This window comes from Capsella rubella, unplaced genomic scaffold, assembly GCF_000375325.1.
Source record: "Capsella rubella cultivar Monte Gargano unplaced genomic scaffold, Caprub1_0 scaffold_7, whole genome shotgun sequence".
NCBI lineage: Eukaryota > Viridiplantae > Streptophyta > Magnoliopsida > Brassicales > Brassicaceae > Capsella > Capsella rubella.
The window spans coordinates 16670301-16685788 of NW_006238917.1; the positions used below are offsets into that span (position 1 = coordinate 16670301).

Consider the following 15488-nt stretch of genomic DNA (forward strand, 5'->3'; position numbering starts at 1 on the left):
TTATTTGTAACTAAATTTAATTTCTATATATATATATATATATATATATATATATATTTTATACGAAAAAATGACATTTGTGTGTATGTCATAGTTTTTTCTATGCTCATATTTGTGGTTCAAGATAGGTTTGGGCCTTGAAGATCATCACAAGATTCACAACAGCTCTACATATATAACTCCTAGGGTTAGATTATTCGAAACAACTCAATCTTGAAGTAGTATAGTAAAGAACCCTAACCATTGAGATATATCTATAGTTTGATATAAAAACATGAAACAAGTCTAGATCAATTCAACACAAACATTTTATTTCACAACATATATAATACATGAAAATAATACAATAAAGGAGTTTAAATAGGATAATCTAAATTACAAGAACGTTACAAAATAGATATACTAAAACACACTGAACAACAACAACAACAACAAAAAGGTGAAAATGAATTAACCAGTCATGCAACCAACACCATAACGAGTGGTCGGGAAAACAAGAAACAAAGCACTACAAACAATTCCGACCATTATAGGGAAACTCTCCATAACTTGATCCATCTCTTTCTCTTTCCCTGGAAACAAACATCCCGTAACTCTTCTGTCCGAAAACGCTATCGCCATAAACACCAACACACTCATCACCGCATGAACAAAGTCGTTAACCTTCAACTTATACCTATCATCACTCACGGGAATCTCAGCCTCCGCGATCACATCCCCTCCTCCGAACTCCGGAGGCGGCGGTTTCATGAACACGGCGAGCCCACGTGGAGTAACGAACCCGTAGTAGATTTTCCCGTCGGAGGCTTTGAAACTGTCGGTGAAATGGAAGAAGAAGCAAGACATGGCGCAAAGAAGCAAGAGGAGATGGATCATGAGCGTGTTGATCCCGTTACAGTCTCCGTCACGGTAGATAGACGGGAGAACCATCTCGAACATCAAGAGTGTTCCTGTCGGAAGGAAGTTGACGAGCATTGATGTTTTCGAAACCGTCTTTTGAACTCCTTGTGCCACCATGCGGCGTTTACGACCTCTTCCTCCTCCGGCTGCGGCTCCTGCAGGGAGTGTGGGAAGAGAAGAGATTGAGACGGGTTTTGGTGAACGTGACGGTGGTGGTGATGGTGATGGTTTTGCCGACGGGGTCGTCGCCGTCGTGTAGACTCTGATCCCTACACTTTCTTCTTTTCTCTCCATTTTTTCTTGTGTGTGATTAAACTAAAGTTTTGCTTTCTTCGTCTCTTGCGTGAAATGGTTTGACGGAGGATGAGAGTTTTGTATTTATTTTGAAAATCACGTGACGGTTATTGACGGTTATAGAGTTTCATCGGTCGACGGTTTTCGTGGATTTGGAATTTTTTTTACTTTCTCTCGGATTTAGGAAAAAAAAACACGTAGAAATTAGTGTTAATGGGCCTTAAAATCCATCAATTGGCCCAAGCCTTCTTCTTTGAATGATATTATAATTTTTTTTTACAAACAACGTCTACTTTGATAAAAGATGTTGGAAAAATGTCATATAGTTTTCATATACGTATTATAATTTGATAGGTGTAACTAAGAATTTTTTTTGGCTTTCAGAGGAGATTTGGAGCTATGTGACGACTTTTAAATTTACACATTTTCCTAATGTTAAAAATTGAGACAAAACACTTTAGAATTGCTAAATGATATTACTAAGCAAATTCTCCCTTAGTAGGTACGTGAGAGCTTTTCTAATGGAATGATTTTATGAACGAGCTCCAATATTAGGGTTTGAAGAAGCAATAAATGGAACTTACCTAACAAGTTAGATATTGTCACTCACACAATTAACAAATTCACCGGACAGTCATTTCTCATATTTACTACAATGTTTGGTGATCGATAGAGATGTGTATAGTTTCTACTTTATACCCTAGATCACATATAGATGCACAAGAAGTACAATATCTTTGTACTAGTTACTTTGTACTGGGTTAAAATGTAAGTTATTAAATTGGATATGTATGATATCGACTTCACATAACTCAAATACTTATTCAAGTACACACTTCGAAGTACTTGCTTCTTTTGTACCATAGTCAGTACTCTACTTTATACTCTCACAGTTTGTACTATTTCATGTAGTAGACAAATGTACTATTTAACCTTTTCATGCATTTCCCCACTGGTTAAATGTGTGTATTAATATACTTTGTAAGAAAAATGTAACTCGAATTATTAACTTTGTGGTTTTCTTTGTGTCTCTGTTTGATATCTGTTCTACAACAATGATGTTTTATATAAGAAAACACAATATAGAAGAAACCATTAGATAAAGACATACATTATATAATACAAATTACAATGGAGGTGTACAGATCCATGCATAACATAGCATTCATCATGCCCTTCTTGGGGGAAATAAGATAGTATAAGCTTATAAATATAATTCAAGACTATGATGTATGAACTGTTGTTATAATTGTACAAAGCTATTGGAAGACGAGCCTATGCTTGCAGCGAAACTAAAACATTAATGAGCAATTGGAACTGATAGTTTTAAATCTCATTAAGTACGAAACACCTTCAAATATATGTTTTACTTCAAGCAAAGCAAGACAATGTCTCTTACAAACTTGAAAGATCTTTTCATAATTTTCTCCAAATGTCTTTTTTTCTTTCTCTTCTAATCGTCCAAACGACTCATATATTTCTCTATATATATTCTCATTCCTTTGCTTGAACTAGTTCTCTCCAAAAATCTTGGAATAACAACTACACTCACAAACGAGAGAAGTTTACTCCACCTTCTTTTAATTTGCTCTCATATTTGTTTTTTTTTTTTTTGGTTATTTACGTTAATTACTATACGTTCGTTGTCCCAAATGTTTACTAAGGTCCGAGAAAAATCTAGATCGGCTGGTCTCATCTAAGGCCTTGAATGTGAGAAAAAAGCCATTGTTGTTCAGCCAAGGATGACTTGCCGGCAGCTTAATATTTTGGTGGTGAGGTGTGTGACGACAAAGCGAGCCCGGCCGGCAAGTTATCTCTGGCTACACAACTGCTTCTTTCTCTCATTCTAGGCTTATACGATGACACATCAACATTATATCCCATTGATCTCATGAGATATTCTTATGTGGTGGTGCTTAATTTTGGTTACAACAAATACGATTTTTCAGTCTATTAAAACTATTAAATTTTGAAATCATATGAAACTTATATTAATTTATATATTAAGTTTAATATGAAACAGTAATTCGGTGAACCTTTCATTTTTTTATTTTTTTTTCAATAGTTATGATCATCGCAAAACTAACTTTATTTCTTCTAAAGGTAAATGTTATACTTGCCTGTTTTTTTTTTAGTTTGGTTTTACAGGTAAATGTTTTGTTCTAACTCGATCTTTTGTTTTTGTGCTTTACCGACAGCTAAGAGTACAAAAAGTCAATAATCAACATCGGCTCAACAACATGTAGGAAAGTACTGTTATGTCGGTTAATATTTTTTTTTTGTTAATTAAAGGATCTATTATGTCGGTTAATATATTATCATAGATTTGTTCTTGTACTCACATTGATCTGGCCGGTGCAACATCTCATCAGCTCTTTCGATACTACATTAGTTTAACCATTTACTATAATCTTCGTACAAAGGTCGAATCTTTTATTCAATCAAGAAGCAAATGCGATGGTTCTACCAAATCACCACGCCACAAATACAATGTGTATATATATGTGTTCCAACTACTGTTAAAAAAAATTAACCGATATATCATAAATTTGTTGAAACTTGAAAGTAATAGATTTAAAAAATATATATATGACCAAGTGATGCAATATCATATATTTGTTAAAAGTATATTAAAAAGAGCAATTGATGACAAAAAAAAAAAAAAAAAAAAGAGCAATTTTTTCGAATATTTTCACGTTCGGAAGACAATAGATTTTAGATATGTATAGCCAAATTTGTGTGGATCACAATCAAGAAGAGTCCATAACCACACAAAATATATAAAGCGAAACAAATGAAACAAAAAATGAGATCTAACTCAGTATTGATCAGTTAGCACTTAGAAGGATATGAAACCTTCGCTAACGAGCAACCCTAAGAAGAGAACAAAGAGACCAACACCAAGTGATTGAGACGATGAAACAAACGTCTGTGAATAAGCTCCAAGAGTCAATGTTGCTCCAACGAGTCCTATCACAAGAGATTGCATGTTCTTTCTACTAATCACTTGACTCTTCTTGCTTATTATCTTCTCCACTTCATCTCTCTTCCCCACTTCTTCTTTTTCTGTCTTTCTTCTCTGTCTCACCATTTTTTTCGATTGTGTGAAATGATTTTGTGGTTTTATTGTAAGTGATTTGGTGATTTATAGTATCTCTTTAGGGTGGAGACAGTGTGGTTTGTTGAAGTTGAGTTTGTGGTCGTCTTTTAGTCGACATAAAGTCAACTAATGCGACACCAAGTTGATTTGTGATTCAATTTGGTAACGTTCTATTTATATAAAGACATGTTACTATCGATGTTCGATGGTCGTTGTTGTTATTTATAAAAGTCGTATTAAGATTTGCCACGTTTTTTAGGATAAGATAACATTCTAACTGTTTTGAGTTTGGGCTTAGTACTGCGTAAATTAGTACTAAAGTTTCAGCTTATCATTGGGTTTGTGATTGTGCTTAGAATGGGCTTTTTATTCAGGTTAAGGGTTGGTAAGTAAGGAGAGAAGAGGGCAACAAGAAGAGTGGGGAACTAGAAAAAATTCAATTTTGTTTTTAAGGAGATGTTCTAATTTAAAGGGACAAATGTTTTATAATCTTTTTTTTTTCCTTTTCAAATATGATTTCAAGCCAATTTTTAGTTTTCATTTTTCTTCAACTCTTTAATGATAAATTTATATCAATGCGGTATAAAATTCATCATTTCAAGAGCCGGCCCAAATACCAAGCCCATGAAGTATATGCTTGCGGCCCTTCCTTTTATATAGCATTTTCGGCCCTATTTTTTCAAAAAGTCTCTTTAGTGTATTGGTATAAACCTTTCTTCGAGGGTTAGAGTTCACAAGTTTGACGCTTATATGCAGCCATTATTTTTAATTTGCTTGTAGCCTTGCATAGCATAGAGACGGCTTTCAATAATTACCAATATCATCAAAACAATACCATTAACGTTTATCAAAAGCGTTATAGTCAGTTTTTATACAATTTTTTATCGATATTTTATGCAGTTTAAAAATATTTCTTTATCTTATAATGTTTTTGTTAAGATAAATATACATTTTGTGTCATCAATTATACCCAATGAATTGGTTAAAACTGTATTTTAGTATGATCTTGAAAACCTAAATTGTATGCCTTATTTTAGTTTCAAATTTATTTTCAAACTAGGTCTAGTGTTTTGAGGTTTCCACGATCACGTGGCTTAACATTTGAGTATAAGATTCGATTTTCGAGTTCTCAATTAAGTATAACACAATTCAAACCAAGCTAACTGCGCAAATTTTTTAATTCTTTCATATATATAGTTGTTTACTAATTAAAATGAGAAAATTAATCACGTCGGAATTATCAGTAATTTAGTATATATGTACGACAAATCAAGCTTTACGGCTAAGTCTTGACCTTTTATATCCTCTCTCGAATGTAATTTAGTATATCTTAAAACTTGGATCGCCTAACTTTTTTTTCTTTGAACATTTGGATCGCCTAACCTAACAATACATAATTTACATTATCTTCTTAGTTACAAAACAACACATACCAATGAACTCTCAACGCGTGTCTTGTTCCCTTTCACAAACCCATGTTTCGTCCAAGGAAGCATTGGTCAAACTCCAAACTCCAAATCCCACTTTAAGTAATCAACTTAATTAGTTTCTTTTCAACAATTAAGATGATAATTAAGATTAATAGAGTTTTAGAATATGCTTTTTAACTTCACCATTGATCTTCAAGAACGTGTCCATTGAGGAATCGAGGTACGTGGGACGTGTCCATGATGAAGGTTGGCATTGCCAATACGATTCAAACTCTTGCCGTTTCAAAGAACAGACCGACACGTGTGTTCTTTGGGCTCACCATAAAACTAAGATATTTATAGAAGGTATTAAAAAAATATTCCTGAAAAGGAAAGGACTGTTTAATCAAAAAAGAAAGGATTAGCTTTTATAGAATGATTGATTTGATTTTCATTAGTAGCCAAAGATTACAAAATATCTAAATGCTTTTTATTAATCTTGGTCACATGATTTAAGATGGGTACTTGTAGTGGTATATATCCTCATAAACTCAGTCTTACAAGTCACATGATTAATACACTAATACACATTTCAATGAATTCATGATTGTTATTTTTGATACTTTTTCACCAAAAGTTATATTCTTTTCTTTTTAATAAAGGATTTATTCCTTTTTTTTTTCATAGTTCATATATATTTGTGTTATGATCTCTAACAAGTGTCGACATTAGTTTCAAAACAAAACTATTTGGTATTGGAAGAGTAGCAAAGCTAACCAATATTTTTCAAACATTATGTTAGAATCAGGCCTGGTTAGAATAGAAGATTATATAGCTATCAGTGTTGATAGATAGAAATTCTTTAAGGAAAAGAAAGTGCCAAAAACACAAAACCAACGAAGCCTATTTATAAGAATCAAGACTAAGTCCTTTTTTAGTTAAAATTGACCAAGTCTTTTTCCTACGAGAAATGACCAAAAATCAGAAACAAAACCGAATTAGGATTCTACTTGTGTTGATAAATATAACAAAACTCATTAGCCATTCCACCCAGCGCCGGCTTAAGGAATTTAGGAGTCCTTGGGCAAAAAAATATATTTTTATGTTCAAAAAAACAAAAAAAAATTATAACCCTATATATTATAAATATATAAATTATAATTTTGAAAATATATAAACATATTACAAAATTATAAACTTTTTTTGGCAATGTGTAAATTATAGGTCTTTTTTTTGTTATATTAGCTTGTATAAATTTTTTTTTTTGTTACATCAGTATATAATAAAATCAAATTATTGAGCCATTTTTGCTAAAAACACAAGTTTATGGGCCCTTTTCTAATATTATAACAGTTTTATGGGCCCTTTTTTGTAATATGAAAATTTTAATTTTTTTTTTGCATATATATAACTAATAAATTTTTTTTTAAGTTTTGTAAAAAAAAAAACTGTAGGCCCCTTTCTATGGTGGGACCCCTGGGATGTGCACTGCTGGCCCTCCCTGTTGAGCCGGCACTGATTCCACCTTAGCATTTCGAAGATACATCTTTTATTCGATAGATATAGATAATATCTTCATCCCATTTATAAACGAATAAGTGCTTGATGATATTGATGAAAACATTTTGGCGTGATTGCAGACAAATTCAACACGAGAATAATGAGAATCCCAAAAAGATTTTGCTGGTTGGCAGCACATAACAGACTAGCTACACTCGATAAAATGCAATGACATGCAAGCACAAATTGTGTGTTCTACGGTGAAAAAAATTAAAGAAAAGATCATTTGTTCTTTACCACAAGTTGTGATTGCCGACAAATTTAACACGAGAATAATGAGAATTCTAAGCTTTGGTGTTTTCACCTCCAAACTACAAATGTTATTTCCTTAAGCTTGATTTGCCACTTATGAATATGGATGATACACATAATTCATGTCTAGATTAGTATGCAGCATCTTCTATAAAAGTTTGAAAACATATATGTCAATTACATTAAGTATCATCCGTTTTATGATTATGCATTCCAACTAAAGAACTGTACAAATGACTAAACCAAACAAATAAGGCATGATGACATGCATCAAAACGCGGAAAGTACAACTAACATTATATTTGTTAAATTTGTCATGATTGAAATGCTATCTATATCATAAGATAGCATTCATAGAAATGCTATCTATATCATAAAATAGCATTTATCGCGTGCTACAAATATCAATTTTCCCTGTAGTGAAGTTAACACTAGTTGTACTTGTTAATCGAAAAGAACATTAAAATTTGATAAGTATTGAAAAGAAAATTTCAGTCTGAATGATTGATACAAGTTTCACCCAAAAATAAAATTGTTTTGGGCAAACGAGATCGACTATAATGAAATAGTTATCTCTAGTTCATAATTAAGTACATGTCCAATAGATCTTACCCTATTTTGATGTACAATTACAAACATATTTCTCTAGTCGACTGTGTAGACATATAGAACGAGTCATATATTTTGTTATAGCTAAGCTAACCAAGATTTTCAAATGTGACTAAGATGAAGCAAATATATTTCTATCGTGAATCTGTCCAAGTAACGTGATTTGCCTACGAAGGCGTCATGGATTCGTTTACGATTTGCATCAGCTATGGTCTTACTAAGATTTATCTTATATGTCACGATCAAGAAAATATATAATGATAAGTAACTAGCTACCTTTTTTAAGTCTATATCCATCTAGCCTCTTCTTATATTCTGTACTATAAAAATTTATTCTTCTCTTTTTCTTGCCAACTTGTCAAACATATATATCTTTTCTCAATTTGAGTCTAAATTAACATTGCAATAAACGATCCATAAACCAAACAAAATGATGAGAAAACTAAGCTATAGGAAAAAGAATATAGTGCACATGTTTGTAACCTCGTATGAACAAAACACGTGATTCGATCATCAAAAAAAGAACACATAGCTTCACATATAATAAGGCAAAGGTTGTTCACAAATGTCTTCAAAGTCTTTAACAGAATTTCATCATCACCATCCTCATCATTCATCATCATCATTACCCCATACCTTCACATGAAAATCGTTTTTTTTTACCCAATTTTTCTTCAATAAAACTTTATAATATATAGTTTTAGATATTAAAAATATTATAATTTCTTATAACGGTTAGACATTGGAATAAGACAAATGGAACACTTGCTTTAATTTTATTATTAAAAAAAAAAAACAATATACTTTCCAAGGTTCATGCATGCATACTTTAATTTCTTTCTCACGAGATGGATAACATTTGTTATATCCTAACCATGTGTGAACTCTTTTTTTTTTCTTTCTTTCTTTCTCTTATAGTTATCCTAAAGATACAACACCAATAATAGTGACCCGTAACGTAAGAATAGTAAATGTTAAAAAAAAAAAGTCTTTCTTCTCGTAACTTTACATACTTGCTAGTACCAAAATATTCAATAATCATCATAGTTTACTAAAAAAAGAAAAAACTCTAAGCTAGTTTGATAATGAAGGTTTTTAAAAGAATGGACAAAAACATCACGATTTTAATGGTGATGATAAGATTGTTCTTATCACATTAGCTTAAGAAAAAATAGGGACAGGGAGTTAGAGGTGAAGTGTTCCTGGTCAAATTGAAACTTGGAAATTTTAAAGTTCTTGAAATAGAAAGGTTTATTTTATATTGAAAACGATATTTTGTTTTTGATAATTACACATCTCTTCTTCTTAAGTTGCCTAACAATCTACGCATCTTCTTCTTTTCTCTATCCTATTAAGAAAACTAAATATAGTATTTTTCCTGATTTTTAATTCTATTATATAAAAAAAAAAAAAAAAATTATAAGTAAGATATATATTTTTCTTTATAGTAGGTGAAATTCTTGAATTTTTAGATAGAAAAATAATTGTTCCAATAGAAAAAATTGACCAATTATTGGTCAATATTAAAAAAATTAATTATATATATTTTTGTGTTCTTATACTTTCTCAAATGAAAACTAGTATATAGAGAGGAGCTTCTTTGCTCAAACCCTTTCCTCTTCTCTTACAAAACCTCAACTTTGTCTTCTCTCTTTATCTCCAAACCAAAAAAAAAAAAGATCAAAACTTGTCTTGTTTCTTGGAAACCCTAGCTAGGAAAAAAATGGACTACGAAGCATCAAGAATCTGCGAAATGGTGGTAGAAGATGAAGAACAGATTGATCTACCACCAGGATTCAGATTTCACCCTACTGATGAAGAACTCATAACTCATTACCTTAAACCAAAGGTCTTCAACACTTTCTTCTCTTCTACTGCCATTGGTGAAGTTGATCTCAACAAGATCGAGCCTTGGGACTTACCCTGTAAGTTTATTCTTTCACTTTCTTGATCTCTTAAAGAACCTTTGAACTACATAGTTTCTAATTCATATGAATGGTTTTGGTGGAACAGGGAAGGCTAAGATGGGAGAGAAAGAATGGTATTTCTTCTGTGTAAGAGACCGGAAATACCCAACCGGTTTAAGGACTAACCGGGCAACAGAAGCCGGTTATTGGAAAGCCACAGGTAAAGACAAAGAGATCTTCAAAGCTAAATCACTTGTTGGTATGAAGAAAACTTTGGTTTTCTATAAAGGAAGAGCTCCTAAAGGAGTTAAAACCAATTGGGTTATGCATGAGTATCGTTTAGAAGGCAAATACTCTATACAAAACCTTCCCGACACAGCTAAGGTAATAACAAAAACTTTTGTGTATACTTCTGTTTTGTTTTTGTGGACTTAAGAAACTAAAAATCTTTGTTTGTGAATGTAGAACGAATGGGTGATATGTCGTGTATTCCAAAAACGAGCCGATGGTACAAAGGTTCCAATGTCGATGCTTGAAACTCGCGTTAACCGAATCGAACCAACCGGTTTACCTTTGTTGATGGACTGTTCTCAACAAGACTCTTTCCCTGGTTCGTCGTCAACTCACGTGACCTGCTTCTCCTCCGACCAAGAAACCGAAGACAAGAGACTTGTCGAAGGGTCTACTACAAAAGACGGTTTTGGTTCTCTGTTTTACTCCGATCCTCTGTTTCTACAAGACAATTATTCACTAATGAAGATGTTGCTTGACGGTCAAGAAACTCAGTTTCCCGGTGGTCATAACCCGTCCGGTTTGGTCGGACCGGAGGAATTGGATTGCGTTTGGAATCTCTGATCAGTTGTAGTCAGTCATGCGTTCGTGTGTGTGAATTGAAATATTCTTAGTTACATTTTTTTGTAAAAAAATGGAGAAAAAAAATGTTAGAAAGTCAAATTTATTTTATTTTACTATGTAGCTCTTAATATATTCAATAGAATTTTTAATTTAGTAATAGCGAATTTTAATACAAACAAATAATTTTTATTATTGAAACTCAAGAAGCTAAATATATATTATGACATTATTAAAAATAATAATTTTTTAAAAATTGAAAATAAGAGTAGTTAGAAGCCAAATTTGTTTACTGTTCTTGTGAATGACGAAATTATAAAATGACATGTGTTAGGCCACCAACCAAAGAGTTGATACTATGACTTTATGAGTATATTAACAAAGTTTTGATAGATATTTTATATTTTTATGTCAAACTTAATGTGTTTAGGTGATCATCTTGTTGTTTTCATATACTACCTAAATTTTTATTTCTCTATACTTCGTTTAGCAAAAAATTATAATCTTCCCAAATTGAAACATGAACATGTGTGATATAAAGAAGTAAAAAATTGTAAAATCTACTACAAAGTGTTTAAGTATTTCAATTCAATTAGTTCGGTATTATTAAATATTAATCAGGAAATCGAAATTCTAATAAGAGATTATTATAAACCGAACCGGACCGGTTAAAATTTAACGGAACCAAAGGAAAATAAAGAGTAAGGGTGTTTTCGTCATTTTAGACAGTGCAAACCCTTTCTTCAGACTTCTTCTCCTGTAACTCTTCTTCGTCTTCACTTCCCAAATCTCACCGGAGAAGAAGCTTCCGTCGACCGGTAAAAGTTATAACCTTTATTCTCAGTATATGTGCGTCGTTTTATATCTCATATATTATTCTTTCCACAAGTCATTTGAAATGATCAGATTTTGGTAGATACATCTTCAAATCTATGTATTTCGTGTGAATCTACAAGTTACGATTTGTGCTTTTGTTATCTGAATATTAAATCTTTCTTATAGATTTCACGACCATTCTCTGAATTTTCATGGAATCTGAACTGGGAATTTGTAAAAATTGGGTTTTTATTTAATGATTTTGGTTGATTTAGGTTAAGGGTTTTAGAAAGCTAAAGAAGATGTTGAAGTTTCTATCAAAAGTAAAAATTGAGTTCAACACATTGGATCCAAGACTTGCGTCTTGTGTTGAGTTCTTGGCTCAATGCAATGCAAGGAAAGCCAAAGAGTCGAATCCGAATTGTCAGGTTTTGGTGAAACGTAGAACAGATGAGCAGCCGCCACAGATCACTGTCACGTTTGTCAATGGTGTTGAGGAAGCTTTTGATGCAGCAGCAACCTCGGCTCAGTCAATTCGAAAGATGATTCTTGATAAAGGTCAGTATCTTGAGACAGAACAGATGTTTCGTGAAGCTGGAGAACAGTGGCCTGTGATTATCCCTGATGAAGAGATTCTCCAAGAGGCTCCTGGTGTTAAGGTCTGTCTCACTGTCTCATTCAAGCTGATAATGAATGGTCACATTTCAAGCATCTTCTCTGTGTACGAGTATTTGCAAGTTTATAACTGACCTTTGTATGTTGTTTTGTGTTGTGTTGCAGCCAAGAAAAGCAGAAGACAAGAAGTAATGCTGCATCATTGATAAATCTTGCTGTAATCTCGTTGAATTGACAAATCTGCAACTCTATATGTATCTCAAGCTTCGCGTTTTTGGTTTCGGGTTTGGACAAATAGATTTGTATTGTTTACTTGTTTATGTGAAACCAGAAATGGATGAACTTTGATCAGGAACTATGGCTAAGACATTACTGTGGAAGCTCTGAGAATAAAAACAATTATTATGGGCAAATATCAAATCAACATGCCAGTAACCGGTTTGTGTTTGTGTTTTATTGACAAAAGCCAGTTTTGAGTTTTGGCAACGATAGTATACATAACTTACACATTGAATCCACAAGCACATAACACCAAGACTTTCTTGCTTATATTGTATATTGTACAGACAAAAATCTCCATTGAGAAACGTATGGGAGTGTATTATGCTTCACATTTTACCTCTCTTCCTTTCTAGGAGCATTAGGATTGCCCATCATGTCCATCATCATTTTCTCAGGTGAGTCTTCCCAATTCGTAAACGTCTTCAAGTCGATCTGCAGATAAAACAACCATGTCAAATTCTCGAAACCTTTGTGCATTGCATAATATAGTAGATGTCATGCACTTTTTGTGTTTCTCTTTTTTTACCTTTCGACGTTGGTTGGTGAAAAGTTCTTCTCTTTTCTGGTATGTCTGTTGAATTTCCCTAGCCTTGTTTCCACCTAACCCCCATGCTTCAATATCTAATACCAAAGCCTCTACTGGTAAATAGCCCTGCAGAAATCATATTTAGCAAGAGATGTGTTATTGAGATCCAAGAGCACAAAATTTGACAAGCATAAACACTTGTGTACTCTTTTTGTTCCTTTACGGTGTTGTTATTTGTTTTCTCTGGAATCTAGATGCTTCAGAGTTACCTGGTTTGGGAAAAGAGAGCCTGACTGGTAAGTTTTATCAACTGCATGATGACGGACTGTGATCTTAGCAAAGTCTTCATCAATGAAAATTCTCTCGTTTCCAAGTGTTCCACCGAATCCTATTCCAACAGGCTTGGGGTGTGCGTCGTAAACTCCACCAGCGGGATGCAGATGGCTATATGCAAAGTTTTTCTCCTTCCCTGAAGATTAACACAATAGTATGAAAGACTGAACTAATGGAAAAGCAAGTGTGCAGAAGAATATATCGATTAGTGTGAAGTACCAGACGATGAGAATGCGTGGAAGACTGGACTTATGGAGAACAAGTTCCCTGAGCTTCCATAAAATGCATCTCTGTTTTCAAAACCTTGCTGCAAAATTGCACCAATGACCCATTTCCTCTCGCTAGAATTACCCTCATATTCGACTTTACAGCTTGCAGAAATTATCACTAGTATTGGAGCATGATACCCTTCAACATTGGACCACAATCGGTTCATGCCTTTCCCGTGATGGTATGAGCTGAAAGAGAGACAAACATAAGTTAGATACGCTGTAAACACAGGATGTTAAAGAAACAAACAGATGTACACATTAATGGCAATTTTAAATCAAATTCAAAACACATGAAAGATAAACAAGTTGCTCAGAAGTAAGGCAGTGAGATACCGGTATAGAAGATTTTCATTGGTTTCATTGCTATTGCAGGGAAAGCATGAGCTCAATATCTCCTCGCTTATTGTACTTTTGCTCGTCAAAGAAATTGCCCATGCCCTTCCACATGTAAGAAGGGTGTTTTCGCTTGTCTTAGACGCAGAATCATCTACAGCAGTGGACTTTGAAGGTCCAGATCCATCCTGCAATCCATAATTTAAAACTCCATATGTCATCACGGCTGTCTTATATAACTTCAATACCAATTTCTACGTAACCACACAAACAATAGTACTAAGAAAGACTCTTTAAGGAAACAGCTTCTTGGTAAATGCAGAGCAGCAAAGTAAAAGAGAGTACCTCTACATTTTGAAGTCTCGAATTACAAAAGTGAGTAAGGCACTCAGTGAGGCTCGGAACTGTTGTCAAGGCCCACGTAAGGAATTTACCGATAGGAAGTTCGAGTTCTAATACAGAAACATCAGTCTCCCAAACATTAAAACTGTTTCCAGATTCAGATTCAATGCAAGACACTACTGCTGATAGAATCAGATGACTTATATCCGGAAGAAACAATGACCCTTTCATTTCAGCGGCTTTATTAGTTCGACCATCCCACGACATTGTCCAACACAACCAAAGAAACATAAGCAACTCTGTAGTCGAAATCGACCCATTAATCTTACAATCAGATTCCTCAGATTCAAACTCCAGCTTTGGAGAAAAGCCTGCATTTTTAGCTATCACATAGTAAACTCTCAACAAAGTATTGAACGACATCGAAGCAGACATCCTTCCACAACATTTGACATAACCACTAGCAAACTCAACCCAACTCAATCCTTCTTTGTCAGGAAGGAAGAACAAATCCACTAAAGATGATCCTAAAAACTCCAACAATCTGGGAAATGAGTCTGGAACTGTTTGCCCTCCTTCAGAAGTAATCTTATCATAGCTCAACCCAAAACTTTCCTACAAGAAGAGAATCAAAATTGCTCAAAGATCCAATCTTTAGAACCCTAAGTTAAGACCATTCATGATTCAATAGCAAACCCAGATTTTACAGATATCGAATTATAATAATACCTTGAAAGATTGAAAAGGAACTGTATTGGTTTGAGAATCGACGAGCTTGGAGAAAGATCGTTGAAGCAGAGGAAGAGCTCCGGTGGAAGCGGCAAGGCTTTCGATTTCTCGTTTCTCAGATGATTCTTTGTTGTCCGTCGACGATGAAGCACCCATAGTGACAAAGAAGATGATCGGAGAAGATGCAAAAATCCGAAATTGGAAAGACCACAAAAAGATGAGATTTTTAGAAATTGGAGTCCATGATTGATCAATAAGGGAAAAAAGGGACGTTTTTGAACAGTTCCATAGAGATATTTCACAATTCGCCACGTATGTTGGAGTCAACTGTACGATTGATCCGGTTCCGGTTTATTT

The 15488-nt window shown here is 33.6% G+C and overlaps 5 protein-coding genes across 5 annotated transcripts; 2 read left to right on the forward strand and 3 right to left on the reverse strand.

Moving 5' to 3' along the window:
- Positions 1-450: 450 nt before the first annotated feature.
- On the reverse strand, positions 451-1194 carry LOC17878257 (protein DMP9). The gene has a single exon (XM_006285808.1). The coding sequence runs from the start codon at positions 1192-1194 to the stop codon at positions 451-453; it is 744 nt and encodes a 247-aa protein (XP_006285870.1).
- Positions 1195-3891: 2697 nt separating this feature from the next.
- Positions 3892-4412, reverse strand: LOC17879581. The gene has a single exon (XM_006284795.2). The coding sequence runs from the start codon at positions 4283-4285 to the stop codon at positions 4034-4036; it is 252 nt and encodes an 83-aa protein (XP_006284857.1). The 5' UTR covers positions 4286-4412; the 3' UTR covers positions 3892-4033.
- A 5372-nt stretch (positions 4413-9784) lies between these two features.
- LOC17878444 (NAC domain-containing protein 92) lies at positions 9785-11043 on the forward strand. The gene is made up of 3 exons (XM_023778860.1): positions 9785-10049; positions 10138-10415; positions 10497-11043. Exons 1-3 carry the CDS (start codon positions 9848-9850, stop codon positions 10884-10886), a joined length of 870 nt encoding a protein of 289 aa, XP_023634628.1. The 5' UTR covers positions 9785-9847; the 3' UTR covers positions 10887-11043.
- Positions 11044-11598: 555 nt separating this feature from the next.
- On the forward strand, positions 11599-12681 carry LOC17881033. Its single transcript, XM_006284664.2, has 3 exons — positions 11599-11701; positions 11975-12358; positions 12480-12681. Exons 2-3 carry the CDS (start codon positions 12002-12004, stop codon positions 12504-12506), a joined length of 384 nt encoding a protein of 127 aa, XP_006284726.2. The 5' UTR covers positions 11599-11701; positions 11975-12001; the 3' UTR covers positions 12507-12681.
- Positions 12682-12734: 53 nt separating this feature from the next.
- Positions 12735-15380, reverse strand: LOC17880317. The gene is made up of 7 exons (XM_006283317.2): positions 15132-15380; positions 14406-15017; positions 14061-14248; positions 13675-13913; positions 13392-13591; positions 13123-13248; positions 12735-13028 (listed from the first exon to the last, which is right to left on the reverse strand). The coding sequence occupies exons 1-7, from the start codon at positions 15285-15287 to the stop codon at positions 12930-12932; spliced, it is 1620 nt and encodes a 539-aa protein (XP_006283379.2). The 5' UTR covers positions 15288-15380; the 3' UTR covers positions 12735-12929.
- Positions 15381-15488: the final 108 nt, after the last annotated feature.

Excerpts from the sequence above, each read along its gene's own strand:
- LOC17878257 (XM_006285808.1), bottom strand. The coding sequence starts at position 1,194 with ATGGAGAGAAAAGAAGAAAGTGTAGGGATCAGAGTCTACACGACGGCG.
- LOC17879581 (XM_006284795.2), bottom strand. The coding sequence starts at position 4,285 with ATGGTGAGACAGAGAAGAAAGACAGAAAAAGAAGAAGTGGGGAAGAGA.
- LOC17878444 (XM_023778860.1), top strand. The coding sequence starts at position 9,848 with ATGGACTACGAAGCATCAAGAATCTGCGAAATGGTGGTAGAAGATGAA. Across the intron at positions 10,050-10,137 it reads CGAGCCTTGGGACTTACCCT|GGAAGGCTAAGATGGGAGAG; the intron begins GTAAGTTTATTC and ends TTGGTGGAACAG. Across the intron at positions 10,416-10,496 it reads ACCTTCCCGACACAGCTAAG|AACGAATGGGTGATATGTCG; the intron begins GTAATAACAAAA and ends TTGTGAATGTAG.
- LOC17881033 (XM_006284664.2), top strand. The coding sequence starts at position 12,002 with ATGTTGAAGTTTCTATCAAAAGTAAAAATTGAGTTCAACACATTGGAT. Across the intron at positions 12,359-12,479 it reads AAGAGGCTCCTGGTGTTAAG|CCAAGAAAAGCAGAAGACAA; the intron begins GTCTGTCTCACT and ends GTTGTGTTGCAG.
- LOC17880317 (XM_006283317.2), bottom strand. The coding sequence starts at position 15,287 with ATGGGTGCTTCATCGTCGACGGACAACAAAGAATCATCTGAGAAACGA. Across the intron at positions 15,018-15,131 it reads TTCCTTTTCAATCTTTCAAG|GAAAGTTTTGGGTTGAGCTA; the intron begins GTATTATTATAA and ends CTCTTCTTGTAG. Across the intron at positions 13,029-13,122 it reads TCACCAACCAACGTCGAAAG|ATCGACTTGAAGACGTTTAC; the intron begins GTAAAAAAAGAG and ends TTTTATCTGCAG.